The 12,404-nt window shown below is 51.9% G+C and overlaps 1 protein-coding gene across 1 annotated transcript in view; it reads right to left on the bottom strand.

Annotated features, from left to right (window-relative positions):
- The window catches only part of Per2 (period circadian regulator 2), a 43,298-nt gene extending 31,244 nt beyond the window's left edge, over nucleotides 1-12,054 (bottom strand). The window contains exons 1-4 of the mRNA XM_052192660.1: nucleotides 11,895-12,054; nucleotides 3,402-3,641; nucleotides 2,608-2,673; nucleotides 1,450-1,604 (exon numbers count right to left, since the gene is read on the bottom strand). Of these exons, the coding sequence (XP_052048620.1) occupies nucleotides 1,450-1,604; nucleotides 2,608-2,673; nucleotides 3,402-3,622 (442 nt within the window). The 5' untranslated portion in view covers nucleotides 3,623-3,641; nucleotides 11,895-12,054. The remainder of the gene's footprint in view (nucleotides 1-1,449; nucleotides 1,605-2,607; nucleotides 2,674-3,401; nucleotides 3,642-11,894) is intronic.
- Nucleotides 12,055-12,404: the final 350 nt, after the last annotated feature.

Genomic DNA, 12,404 nt, shown 5'->3' with positions numbered 1-12,404 from the left:
TTAGACCACATCAGTCTTCCCAAATGGACAGGAATTTAGGGAGTAATCCACGTTGGTTTCCAGCTGAAGAGATCACCCAAACATGTGCAGAGGCCAGGACTCAGGAGAATAATCCTTCTACAGGTAGCTCCAAGGACCCAAGATCAATAATAGCAACCTGCCTACTACTGACAGAAAGCTTCCCAGATACTCAGTAATAGGAGACTGTCTGAAGGGCAATCTCAGACCTAGACCACTGGCCACAAGCCTGGCCTACATGCTTGATGGCTTCAAAACAGCCAGCAATGCTAACGGCAAAGCCCACACCACCCAGATCGCAGCCTTTGGGCTTTGTCTATTTTGATGTGTATTTGTAGCATGTAGTACTCAGCCCTCAGCACACGTATGTGACTGTGATCAAAGGCATGGGCATGCAGCGGGGTGGTGCTCACACACTTGCCACACATGAGTGACGCGGTGGAGGGGGTAGTGCTTTCCACATGCCCTGCCCATGGTGCCTGTCTTGCCTGCCCCAGTGGGATGTTTGCTTCTACCTGTTCACTGCAAGTCCAAGCACGTAGCTAGGGACATCCGCCACCATCAGTGGCTGGAAAGAAAAGGAACTAAATACTTAGCATTCCAAGCCGGGGCTACATGAAGGTGCTTTCTCTGCAGCAGAGCACCTATAGAGCTCAGACCCCTGTGCCTAGCAACTGACTGTACACGCTTTTCTGCCAATGCCTACAGCTAGACTATTCTGGAATCATCTACCCAGGGGACTCAGGCCGAACCTTTGGGATGGACTACCTGCTTTCTGCTTGGGCACTGTTCCCTTCTTGTCTGGGAGTCTAGAGCAAATGCGGCTGCCTGAGAGCCAGGAGATAGGGGAAGCTGACCTGTGCAGATCCTGGGCAGGAGCAATGGAGGACTGAGTCTGCTGGGGGTGCTAGACACCCGCTGCCTCCCTCAACAGGAAAGCGCTCCAGTCCTCTACCTCACGGGCCAGTTAAAATGCCCTGCCGTAGTCTTCTAAAAGACCAAACACACAATCAGCAGCAGGACTCTTGATGGATAGAGTTACTGCTGATTGTGCATGCAAGATGGTGAGGGCTGTCCTGTGACAGAACTTGAGTGACATTTAAGTGTCATTTAAGATGTGTTTCTGGGGCTGGCAAGATGTCTCAGAGGGTAAGGGCTTTGTTGTGCGAGTCTGGACACCAGTGTTCAGTCTCTGGAACCTACGTAAAGATGGAAGACAATAACCCTGACTCCACAAGGTTGTCCTTTGACGGCTGCATAACACACATGCATGACACACATGCCACCTACCATCATATTTGCACTCAAACACACATGCACACACATATGTGTGCACACATGCACACATATGTACATGCACAAAGATAGCAAAACCCAAACAAATAAACTCTTGTTCCTATGGGCTTGAAGAGACGTGCAAAGTCCACATACCCTTCACCTGCTTCACGCTCCGGAGGGCATACTTCAAGGTTGCCAGTGTGCTGGCCTTCCCCTTGGCCTTCTTGTCTGCAGGGAGGTGGACCTTCAGCTCCCTCAGGGTCCTGATCAGTTCTTTGTGGGCCTCAGCTTTGGCAGACTGCTCACTACTGTGGAATTTAAAGGGGGGGGGCACAATCAAATGTGAGCCTTCTGAAAAGGGTGGTGGGGGCAGGGACACTCAGCACCTCTGGCCTCCCTCACTGTGGGCCAACACCTTCTCTGTAGAGGCTACTGATGAGGTCTATAGACATGGAAGCCAATGCGTCCTTCCAAGAGACCACAGACTGATAAGAACCCCCATTCTCGCCAGAGAGAGAAGTCTTCCAACTAGATCCTTATCCTGGGGCCACATGTAGGAGGGCTGTTGGCCAACCCATGGTACAGTGGTGTAGTCTTTACCACAGGGCTGTGTCTTCCCTAGCCCAGGCAAAGGGACAAGGACAGTATGAAGGACAGAGAAAGAGCTCCTGGAGCCATGAGCGTGGGTCAGGGGGACAGACAAGAGCAAAGGGGACTCTTAGGAAGGAATCCCAGAGAGGACAGCGAGCAGAGGAAGACAGACTGGAGAACAAGGAATTGCTGATGTAAATGGCTTGTGTCAAGGAAAAGGTATCCAAAGAACGATGGATGGGTCAGGTCCCTGAGACTTCAAGGGCCAAGAGCCCACATGCCTGGGAGAGTAGACTTTGCCCCAAAAACTGATAAGAAAATGTCCATGGATGCAAAGATAATTTGTTGCAAAAGGGTGAGAAGGTTCCTACTGAATACACAGGCTGTAGAGAGTGCAGTTGGGAGGAAACCAGGCCCCCCAAGAACAACCAGGACTCAGAAGTACAATGTCAGTGTGAAAGGCAGACACCACCAGTCATGCTTACCGTCTGCTCAGATCAATAGATTTATCAGAGCTAAGGGGAGTTGGGGGGGGAAGGGGGGGCGCAGGTCACATGACTTCCAAACTCAGCCTGGGAGGAAGTCATGCAACTTGTTGAAAGAGTGTGAGGTAAGAGCTGCTGTGGTGGGCTCCACATCGCTGAACGGGCAGGAAGCAGGAGGTAAGGTGGGTCCTACCTCCCGGAAAGAGGCTGAGGTGGGAGCTGTGGTGGGTCTCACCTGGAGCCGCTCCTGGAGGGGTCGTGCTCCGTCTCTGCCATCATGAGTCTGAAGGCATCATCGGGGCTGCAGGAGAAGACAGATCGGATTTCTTATGTGCCTCTTCCCCCAACCAGTCGATGAAACTGACCGGGGACATCACACCAGAGATTTTTAAGCAAAGATTATGGTACGCTAGGTGGTGGCTTTGAGATAAAAGGACTTGCCTGGCACTGCCCGAGACCCATAGTAGGGCCTCCACAGCTCCCCTCGAAATAAAAGTCAGCTCAGTGGTGAAGAGAGCTTTCAGAGGACCCAGGTTCGATTCCCAGCACCCATGTGGCAATGTACACCCATCTGTACCTCACAGTTCCAGGGGATCCAGTGCCCTCTTCTGTTCCCTGTGGTCACCAAGCATGCAAGAGGTGCACCAATATACACACAGGTAAAACACCCATATACAGTAAAGTTAAAATTTAAAAAAGGAAAAACCATGTTAAAACTGAAACAGAAGATCTTCAGATATTAGGAGACTTGAGCACTGAGAGACAGCGATGCAAAAGGAAGATTCTGTGACTGGCTGTATGTGTGTGAACAGACAGCTCTGAGATCTTACTGGACTGTTAAGTGGCATCAGATACAGAAATGCATAGATGATGTTATTTGGAAGGACAAAGCCCAATAAATATCATCTACAGGATTAAGAAGTACTGCCATCCTGCAAGTCCAGGTACTTGCTGCTTAAAGATGGGAAACAAACTATGGAGGAAGCCACTGTGTCCTGCGTGTGAGGACCTGGTCTGAGGCTGACCTACCTGGAGTGAGTGTTGGAAGATTCCACTAACATCCTCAGCTCCTTCCCACTGTCGTCGCAGTCGCTGCCCTGAGAGTCCCGCCCCGTGGAGCAGTTCTCGTTTCCGCTGGAGCCACTGCTCATGTCCACATCTTCCTGGAGCACGGCCGGGGTGGGCTGAGGTTCCCCTGGCTCCTTGGTGGGGCTGGTGGGACTTGGGGAGAAGTCCACGTATCCATTCATGTCAGGCTCCGGAATGAAGCTGGGGAAAGAAGATTGAGCGCAAACGTTAAAAGACGCACCAACGAAGCTGGGGCTAGAGATCAATAGTAGAGCACTCTCCCTGCATGTGCAAGGCTCTTGATTTGATTCCCAGTACTAATGGCTGCACGGCTGTCATTTACTACTGTGTTTATGTGTTCCTGATTCCTGAGCTCCTACTGGCCCTGGGTCAGGAAAACAGCTGACTTGAGAGCCTCAGCTGGGCTATGGAGGTGCTGACAGCCTTGTCAGTAGACAAATAAGGGCACAGACCACTACCCAGGCAGTGGGGAAATACAGTCATGCTAAATGGTAAACGGGGCCTGAGAATCTTCACCTTATTATCTCTGCAGGTGACTTTAAGCAGCGGAGGTCCAGAAACAACTCCATCACAACATGGCATGTGCTGCCAAGAGGCCGGGCCTCCTGGAGAAGTAATGCTATTGGGTAAGGGGTAAAGAGGCTTCCATGAAGCTGGTCCATGGGATGCCAGGGAATGCTCCAGGCACTAGGGGCTCCTGCACTGCAGGGAGCCTGGCATTAGTATAAGGTGAGTGGGAAGGAGACTCAAGCTTACCCTGAGCAGTCAGGGTAAGGTCACTAAACTGCTTAAGCATCGTGGCTATGATTTGGTTTACCTTTGGCAGGATCCCAGGGCCACACTAAATAGAAACTTCAACTTGCGTGCTTAGGGATGGGTGGGCAGAAGCGGCTAAAATCCCACAGCTAAAAAGGCTTCCAGAGGGGTCTGGAAAGATGGCTCAACAGTTAAGAGCACTGGCTGCTCTTCCAAAGGTCCTGAGTTCCACATGGTGGCTCACAACCATCTGTAATGGGATGCACTTTTCTGGTGTGTTTGAAGACAGTAGCAGTGTACTCATACATAAAATAAATAAATCTTTTTTAAAAAAGAAATAAGAAGGAAGAGAAGGAGGAGAAGGCCTCTATAGAAATCTGAACCTCATGAAGGGTCACAGGCTTAGTTATTGGCAAGGGTGGGCAAGACAGGAGACCACAGTTCAAGGATAAGAGACTTTAGATGTCACTGGGAGAAAAAGGGAGGGCCAGGGATAATATGTCCAGCAGGATCCTGGAAGGAAGCAGATGTCCTTTAAGCTGGGTCAGGTGACATTAAGTTTATGCAAACAGCTAAAAGCAGTTAAGGGCTCCATGCCGGGCCTGGGAGAGGCAGTTAGCACCACCCGTGGTGGTAGGGAAGAAGAAGGAGCTTAGGAAACCGGGACCACCACAGGCTGAGGAAGAAATGCCTGGCTGCTCTCTCCTCCTGACCGCTATTCTGCCAAGCACAGGAGCACAAGAGGAAGTCAGAGGACAGGAGACTTGCTGGCCTCTGCTAGGAGGCCAAGTGGCATCAGTAGGTTCTCAGAGAGCGCAACACTCCCACAGGCTTCTTCACAGTCAGGAAGATACCAGTTGTCAGTGGAAGGCCGACACAGCCCAGGTCACACTACAATCGCTGCATGCGCTGCACATAGGCTTGATCAACGCTGCAGACGGGTTGATGGGGTAAGACACTCACCCAGGCTGCATACGGTCGGGGAACAGCCAGGTCCACACGAGCCTGACCTAGGATGCTCTGGTGGGGTCCTGTATCCACACTAAGCTTAGAGGCTTCTCTGTGCTGACTTAGCCCACCATGGCCTTGCCTGTCTGAAGTACGCTCAGCCTTCTCAGGGTGGACAAAGACAGGGCTGCTTTCTAGACAGCCCCACCCCAACCCCAACCCCCATTCCTCTCCTAATTCATGTGAAGTGACCAAGGATTTAAAACTGCTGGTGAAACAGCTTGGTTTTCTGCAGCCCAGGAAAGCCCCAAGGATTTCAACTGTTTGCCACCAATCCAGGTGTAGCAGTGATAGAAACAATGGTGTACCAGGGATGGCACTGGAGTCTCACACCCCGCCCAGCTGCCCCAGGTCCCAAGGAAGAGGACCAAGCACTACAGATCTCCCCTACTTGTGCCACAATGGGACATCTTCCCAATAACCATTGGGAAGATGCTAGCAGACAGACTGTTGGGCAGAACAGCCTGAGGCCCACACCAAGAAAGTGGCCATACAGGCAGGAAACAAAGGAGGTCACAGTCCATTCAAAACCCTGGTGATGGGTCCCTGGGTCCTTTACCCAGGACCTCCCCAGGTCCCACCGTGGGGTTGACTCCAGGGAGACCAGAGCCACACAGAAGCTAGCCACGTTGTTTCTGGGAACATGGTCCTCATCATGAGGCCTTGCTTGTCCACAGTTAACAGACAAAAGCCAAACTGGGGCTTTCAGGAAGGCTCCAACAAAGAAGTACCGCCACCAGCAGTGAGGGAAGACTAACCCAGGACAGATGGGCAGAAGGTCCTCCTCCTCATGCACAGAAAGTCTACAGGAGATAGGTTTGATGAGTGACTGAAAACTGAGATAAATCCACAGGCCAAGATAAAAACACATCATCATCATCATCATCATAATAATAATAAAACCACACAGTTCAGTCAAGAAGGGAGAAATATCTTTAGTTATGGGGGATGCCTGAGAAAGTACCTTTTTGTTGTTAGTAAAAATAAAGTCTTTTTATGTGGATCAGAAGAGTCTTGAACTTGTAATTCTCCTGCCTCAGTTTGCCATGTGCTGGGACTACAAAGATTGCAGGTGTGCACACCACACCTATCTAAGAAAGTGACATTATCTAGGAGGAAGAAAGACCAACGGGAAAGTGGCTATTTTCATCCAGGGAAAAAGGCCTCAGAACACTGAGATAGGCAGGTTTAAATCTGCCAATCTGTATACACCCTGGGTACCATGTACTACAAATCTAGAAGCCATAGTTAAAATTACATTTTCAAGAGTAAAGAAAGTGGTATTGGTATCCATCAAGGGAAACCAAACATGTGACCTACAAAGTAGGACGGGGGCTCCAGGAGGCACTGTTTATACTCAGTTCTGTAAGGAAGAGGTGCACAAAGAAGGGAAGACACCCCAGACAGGGACTTGCTTGCCGTGTTACAGACAGATGGAGTTTGTCAGCAACCCCAGTCATAGGAAACTTAAATGCAGGAACTGCCCCAGCTGCAGTCAGAGTAAAATGTATAAGCTCTGACCTTGATTTTTTTTTTTAAAAAAAATAAGCAGTTTTGAAGTTGTGCCTAATTCTCCAAAAGATGGAAGAAAGGAGACTTTAGGAGAACACTGGAGGGCACCCCAGGCTTCACGGAGGGGCCTTCCCATGGAGATACACGAACTGATGGAGAGACACTCAGATCATCGGTGCAAGGGAAATGCAAAGGAAGAAGGTGTCCTATCCACTGGTGACTGAACATCAGCAGGACCCATTGTATGGTGATGGTAGGGGATGGTGATGGTAAGCTGGCCTCAGAAGCTTAGGAATGTCACCGCAGAGACTTTGAAAGGAGCATGTGACCTTTCCTCTTTCCAAGAACTGAGACACAGAAATGTCAACCCCGCCCCCCCCCACACACACACATACACACAAGTTGTGAATGCTTACTCTGTGGAACAACAGAACTCAAGTAGTGTTTTAGGTGGGGTGGGGCGGGGCGTCTCTGTATGATACCTGTATAATGTAAGCATCCTGGCCAGCCTCAACTTCTAAACTGAGCTCCTGCCTCCACCAGGCCCCACCGCAGTCAACGCAGTAGGACAAGTGATTCTGGTGAATGGATGTCACTTATACTAGAATCAGAGGACAGACTTTGTCTTAAAAAGGAAGAAGCAGGCTAGCACAGCCCAGCACTATCTACCAACGAGTTCTACACACCCACTGGAAGGGCTGGGATAGTAGAGTCTAGGACACTGCAGCACACAGCTGTCACCCACTGGGAAAGTGCTTTAGGGGAGTCCAAAACACTAAAACCACGGGGGGACACAGCTGCAGACACTGTGCCAGGGATCCCTGGGGGGGGGGACTTCTAGCAGGCTAGGGGATTAGGTGATATCCTGCTCCCCCAGGGTTTGCCTTCCAGAACACGAATGATCAACAAGGAACTAGAATGCACAGGATATGGAAAATTCCCAGGACAAGTAAAGGAGCGGGTGGGCCAGGACTTGTGATTGGTGGGGGGAGGGATAAGGTGCAAGGGGCCCTCAGTGCACAGCACACTTGATACAGACTTGTCACTTGAGTTCCCTCGGGCTGACTCCCAAGGTTCAGAGTGGCCACCTAGTCCTCCTGAAGCCCCAGTATTTGATCACTCTTGACCCCTAATACTCTACACCACATCCATCCCCGCTCTGTAGGCAGATGAGCAGCATCATTTTTGTCTATGAAGCTTGCGGGGCAGCAGCATGAGCCACACTTTCCGCCATATTTCACTACTTCTTGGCCATGTGATCTTGACAAGTTCCTTAGCCTCTGGGCCATGTTTCCTCACCTTTATGACGAGAATAAAAACTGTCCCTCCCTCTTATTGGCACTTGGGAAGATTAAATGGTCGGGATCTATCTGAAATTCAGTAAAAGACAGATAAAGACCAGCTTTCAACCTCGGGGCTAAATCACGTCAGAGAAACAGGCAGGTCACACAGTAACTGGGGTAGGGTGGGGGAGCTCACTGTGGAGCCAGCTGGTAGCACCTCTCTGGCTCACACGCAAAGGACTAAAATGCACATCCCGTTCTACACAGCCCCACCCTGGTGCTGCTACCTGATTATTCTGTGTTGGGCTCAAATCCTGGGACTCCTAGTTTATGCCCAGAAATTCCAATCCCTGAGCATCTACATGAACAGGGTCACTGTTGCCAACAGGTTACCTTGGAAGCTCGGAAGATAAACTTTTTTTACAGAGAGAGTCAGGCAGACATGACAGAAATGTAAGGCAACAACTAAGTTAAGTGGCCGAAAGCCTCATTATTCAGAAAATGCACTGCTCAGCACAAGTAGTGCTAATGGACTGACATCAGTTTGCCAAGTTGGCAGAAACAGTTGCCAGTCCAAGCAGACTTTGCCTCCCGTGCTTATGGTCCAGCACTTGGTCCTAGCTTTGATGGGTGGGCAGGAGCCCCTGGGAAAGAGGGTTCAGTCTCAGGAAGGGGTCTGGGAGGGAGAGGGAGAACTTGGCTGAGATCCTCTGGGCCTGAGCCCACACCCTCCCATATCCATCCATTAGCCTCTCCCCTGGACAGTAGCCAGCCTGCAGGCAGGAGTTAAGCTGGCATTGTTGACCCGGTCACTCGGCCATGTTCACGCTCCTCAGCCAGGCAGAGGAAAAGTGCCCTGGGTGATGAGATCATGGGTCTGGGGTGGGGGAGGGCACCCCAGGCTGGCTGCTGGGAGTTCACAGGATTGCTCTCTCAGTTTCTGCAGCTAGCTACACTTTCCGTAAGAAATGGTTTTAAAAAAAAAAAACAAAAAAACCCAGCAAACCACAATGACAAAACAGGACCAGCACAGCCTGATAAGGTTCCAGCTTCCACTGCCAAACAGGGGCAGCCGTAAGGGCTTCTCACCCTCACCGCCTCCTGCTTAAGAGAAAAAGGAATACATTTTCTGAGGGAAAAGAGTAAGGAACCTACTCCCTTAAGAGAAAAGTAAAGACGCATATATCACAAGATCCCAGTTCGGTATGCGTCCCTGAACTCTCTGACCAGCCGGCAAGAACAGCCTGCGCCTGGCTAATCACGACCCAGCAAACTCCTGACTGCTTTCCAACTTTATATAACAGGGGCCCGACAGCCTGTTCCTCGAGTCTGCTGCGAGCCCCACGGTATTTTACAACCTCAAATATTATAACATGTTTTCTACTTCCCGGTAGGAGCCAACTCCCTGGGGCCTGCCTGCTGCAACCCGAAGAAAATGTTTGTCCTGTTAAATAAACAGCCACGCTCTCCATGGTGACGGTTGGGTAAGGGAGGAAAACGTGGCCAGGGCTGTCCAAATAAGGAGGGGAAGGAGGCACGGGGGTGGGGTGCTGCCTCACTAGGACGCCCCCATAGGCTTCTCAGTCCTTACCTATGTTGAGGCACCAAGCTGCAATTACTAATGGAGCTAGGTGACAACCCCTGCTGGTGGCGTCCAGGAAGCCCAGACCTTTGTCCTCCAGGATCTGAGCTCACCCTATTTGACCATGTGTTGCAGGGAATAGGCCCCATTTTTTCACGAAGCCCACTGGGCCAAGATAATTATGTGAGGGCTGGTGAGCTGGCTCGGAGGGTAAAGACACTTGCTACTGAGACTGGACAACCTGGATAGTCCTTCTACGTGTCCTCTGGCCTCTACTCACACACACACACACACACACACACACACACGATACATATACACACAAAAATAATTAATGTTTTCTAAAAGTCAATCGTGTGACCTCTCTCCCTGCTTCTATCTTGCTCAAGACTCTAGAGTCGTCTACAGTGACCGGCAAGCAAAAGATTTCATGTGAGGGCCACTTCCCCAGTGGGAAGAACCATGGGTTGGAGAAAGGCCAGCAGAGGCTCTCTGCACCTGCTTATTCTCCCAGGAGTCTGGTGGTAAGCAGCTTCCCACAAGTGTTGAGTGAAGAGGGCTCCACAGGGCTGTGGGCTATGTGCTTCTAGTCACGCAAGACAGCCATTTTCAAGGGTCATAGCAATATCCAGTGAGGCTCTTTCCTCTGCCTCTGTAGTCCAGTCATTCACCAACTTCTCAGAGCTGGAGTGGATGGTCCACTGCGATTGGATGAAATTATGCCATTATAATAGGCCCTCCCAGAGTTTTCTAGAAGGTTCGGACTTTAAGAGAGAAGCTGTATAAATAACAAGAATCTCTCTTGGTTCATTTAAGCACAGCAGATATATCTCACACAGGGACATTATGTGACACCAGCGGGGCTTTAGAAACTTCTCGCCATCTTCAGCAGGTGCCTGAGAAAAAGCTCCAGACACAGAACTCCAAACGTGAGCGGAGCCAGGTCTCAGAGACTCAGATGAGGAAACTGAGGCTCAGGGTAAGCCGAGGTTCCCGGTGGCTGCCAGCTGGCTGATGCAGGGCTCCCCGGCGCTCAGCGCTCCAGCCTCCACAGAACGCCCGAGCTGCACCAGTTATGTACCCATGAATCATACCAAGGTGACAGTGACAGATAACTGCAGCCACCCACAGTGCCATTCCGTGCAGCCACACTGTACAGCTACCACTAAAAGAAAAGAGTCCTTGGTTTCGTTAGATTCCAACAACATACAAGAAGTGGTTCTCTCTGCATTTAAAAACCTGAGTTTTCAATTAAAGCCTTGAGGCAGACAGACTCTGCCTCTCTTATCAGACGAACCTGACCTAGACTCCAGAGAGTTCAGCAGAGGGGACATGTCCTCTTCACACCTGCACCTCTGGTAAGCATATGGACCACAGAGGAGAAACGGATCCTGAGACTGCCAGGCCTGGTTTTTACAGTGGTACAGCCTGCCAGCCTGTGTCTGTGCCTCTTTGAGCTAGGGGTTACCCTGGATGATTTCCAGGGAGCCTTCTGGCTCTCTTGTTCTGTATGAATCAGCTTTCCAAACTGGTTCCTTGTGTATACGTTACAGAAACCCTAGCAACCAGGGTTCCTGCAGAAGAACCAGGCCACCGCCCACCTCTTGGTCCATGTCTGCGCTTGGCAGCCAAGGTATGTTCCAAAGGATGACGTGACTGCTCCAGCTCAAGAGTGGACCTCTCCCCCTCCCCTGACACACGCCCAGTCCATCTGGAGACAGGAAATACTGGCATGGAGGATGCCATGGAAATCAAAGTGGGTGGACAAAGTGGTCTCCCTGACATCAGGGGCGAGGAGGGGCAGGTGTGGTTTGGCATTGGGTATTTCTCTGTTTAACCCCTTTCCCACGGCTGGGAGTCAGCGCTTACCAGTGGTCCCTCCCCAGGCCCAGACCTGACTCTCTGGACTCATCCTCAGGGGACCCTCTGGATCCACCCTAGGAATAGTTTGCACTGATCCTGGCTTCCTTGGACATCACCATGGGAGTCGACGCGCGCAGTCTGGTGTGGTGATCACTCAATGTCTCTGCGTCCTGGGACAAGATGCCTTAACTAATCTCTCCGACCTCAGAGCCTAACCTGAGAAATGGGGGCAGCAGTGTGCGCCTGGAAGAGGGTCACCGCGCAGTCCCATCTACGTTCTGCCGAGTTGCAGCCGTTTGCACAGTCGGCAACTCCTGGCTCAGGACCCCAGCTCCAGATGTCCGAGCCGCCGGTTACGTAAGACGACCACGGCCGTCCAGGTCCGCGCCACCGCCCAGCGCCGCCACCGCCCAGCGCCGCGCCACTCACCGCTTCGCCGCGTCCACCCGCGCGTCTGTCCCTTGCTCGGCCCGTCACTTGGTGCGCTCGGCCTGCGCCGCAGCCGCCGGGAGCCGCTAGTCCCTGTGGCGTCGCTGCCGCCGCGTCGCCCTCCGCTGTCACATAGTGGAAAACGTGACCGCGCGCGCTGAACCCGCCCCTGCACGCTCCATTGGTCGAGGCACTGCCTCATTTGCATACTGGCGGGGCGGAACCTGAGAGTTACGTGCGTCAATTGGTGGAGACGCCCGTCGCTCTCTTTACATAAGACGCACATGGAACTCCATGTTCGCCGCCCCGGTTCCTCAATGAAGGCACTGCGCGCTCTTGCGCCTCCCCCCGCGCCCTGGCGAGTAGGTTCGTCCACTTCCGGCCTGCGGGACTCCCATTCACCTGGCGCGGCGGTGGCCCGCTCGTGCAGCCCGGAGTGGCGCGTACCACTGCGGCGTGGGGGGGATTGGTGCTTGGCCGCTGCGCAACTCACGGCTGGCAGAGTCCTGG

The sequence above is a fragment of the Apodemus sylvaticus genome, chromosome 9, assembly GCF_947179515.1.
Source record: "Apodemus sylvaticus chromosome 9, mApoSyl1.1, whole genome shotgun sequence".
Lineage (NCBI taxonomy): Eukaryota > Metazoa > Chordata > Mammalia > Rodentia > Muridae > Apodemus > Apodemus sylvaticus.
This window is presented reverse-complemented; position numbering and strand designations above follow the sequence as displayed.